This window comes from Carlito syrichta, unplaced genomic scaffold, assembly GCF_000164805.1.
Source record: "Carlito syrichta isolate Samal-C Ts95f unplaced genomic scaffold, Tarsius_syrichta-2.0.1 Scaffold309823, whole genome shotgun sequence".
NCBI classification, from domain to species: Eukaryota; Metazoa; Chordata; class Mammalia; order Primates; family Tarsiidae; genus Carlito; species Carlito syrichta.
The window spans coordinates 544,130-546,037 of record NW_007253919.1 but is presented as its reverse complement, the minus strand read 5'-3'; the positions used below and the strand labels follow the sequence as shown (position 1 = coordinate 546,037).

General features: G+C 46.1%; 1 protein-coding gene across 1 annotated transcript in view; it reads left to right on the top strand.

Annotated features, from left to right (window-relative positions):
• Positions 1–924: 924 nt before the first annotated feature.
• The window catches only part of LOC110596531 (homeobox protein SEBOX-like), a gene marked incomplete at its 5' end in the record, with an annotated part of 3,332 nt that continues 2,348 nt past the window's right edge, over positions 925–1,908 (top strand). The window contains 2 exons of the mRNA XM_021717506.1: positions 925–1,030; positions 1,388–1,542. Coding sequence (XP_021573181.1) covers positions 925–1,030; positions 1,388–1,542 — 261 coding nt within the window. The remainder of the gene's footprint in view (positions 1,031–1,387; positions 1,543–1,908) is intronic.

Sequence of the window (1,908 nt, the reverse complement as noted above, 5' to 3'; positions counted from 1 at the left end):
AGGTGGGTCTCGAACCTGCAGGCTCAATCCACTCACCTCAGCCTCCCAAGGCGTGAGATTACAGGCTGAGCCACCGAGACCGGCTGTTTAGGATCTCTTAAGTGAAGATATTATGATTGGCCGGGTTCGATGGCTCAGCCTGTAATCCTGTGCTTTGGGAAGCCGAGGTGAGTGGATTGTCTGAGCCCTCGGGTTCGAGATCCGCCTGGGCAACTTGGCGGGACCTCATCTCTACAGTCAATCAAAAATTAGCTGGGCGTGGTAGCGCACGTCTGTAGTTCCAGCTACTTGTAAGGCTGAGCAGAAGGATCACTGGAGCCCAGCAGGTCCAGGCTGCGGTGGCCGCTCCCAGCCACCGCACTCCAGTCTGGGCGACAGAGTGAGACTCTACCTCGAAAAGAAAAAAAAGAAAATATTTTGATTAATTAGAGAAGAGATAGCAACCATTTAGCACGATGCCGAGGATGTAGGAGTGGTTTATTGGGTTTTGGTTGTTGTTAAGATCCTAAATCTTCTTTAGAATTATAAAATTATTGCTGAGTGTGATGGTTTTATGCCTGTAATCTCAGCACTTTGGGAGATGGAGGTAAGAGGATTGCCTGAGCCCACGGGTTCGAGACCAGCCTGGGCAACTGGGTGAGACCTCATCTCTACAATAAATCAAAAATTAGCCAGGTGTGGTGGTACACACCTGCAGTTCCAGCTACTTGGAAGGCTGAGGCAGAAGGATCGCCAGAGCCCAGCAGGTCGAGGCTGCGGTGGCCGGGAGCATGCCACTGCACTCCAGCCTGGGTGACAGAGTGAAACTCCAACCCAAAAATAAAAATAAAACAAAAACAGATGATCAAATCAGTTTTGTTTAATTGAATTGATATTTGGAATAGCAGACTGAGTTACATGCCTTTCATATCTTCTCCCACTTAGACTTGGTTTAAAAACTACAAAACAAAACAGAGACAACTGGAGTCCAGATGCTCCTTAGGAAAAGACCAAACCCAGGGGCATGACCAGCTTCAATACTGGACTCAAGGTAAGGACCCTTCAGTCCAAATGCAACTCCTCAGAGAGTCCCACTGAAAAATGACTGCAGGTTGTGCCCAAATTCCCCATAAAGATTCTTTGGTCTAGGAACCAGGGATGACTTGTTCTGGACATCCTAGCGTCAGAAATACAAAAATTACCCCACAATTGGCTGGGACAGGCAGGCTCTTTTGGCAAGCAAGTTCTGAGCTTTTTGGTCCTGTCATAGTGCAGTGGCCTCCTCTTCCACCACCTCAAGGGAATTCAGAGAGGGCAAATATGGTCAGCATTCTCTTCACAAACTTGTCTTTCTGGTTTGAACGTGCAACTGCCCTGAAAGCCCCCTTTTGTTCCTGTTTTCCTTTAGAATACTTATGCAAAACAGTCGGACAATACCAGTTATTCATCACAAAAACTCAAAGAAGCAAACTAGTTCAAGTCTTTAAGATGAACCCATTCCCTGATATTGTTACCAGGAAAAAACTGGCTAAACAAACAGGCATACGGGAATCAAGAATTCAAGTAAGTTCTATGTCTGTGGCACCAAATATGTTTTACTTGTAAGCGATATTGCCCCTGGAAATGTTACTAGCAAACTTTGAGCCATCTTGGGTGTTATCATAGTCATGGGGCAAAGATACAGAAGAGTAACACCAGGCATTTCAAGTCAAATTCTTGCCAAGGAAGAATTTCACCAAATTGTGATGCATTTAGAATCACTAGTAAAAATGTGGGAAAATGAGTTAACACCCATTTTGAGAACACTGGGTTAGGTTTTCTTTTTTTTTTTGAGTTGGAATCTCACTTTGTCACCCAGACTGGAGTGCATGGCTGCTCCCGGCCACTGTAGCCTCGACCTGCTGGGCTCCGGCGATCCTTCCGCCTCAG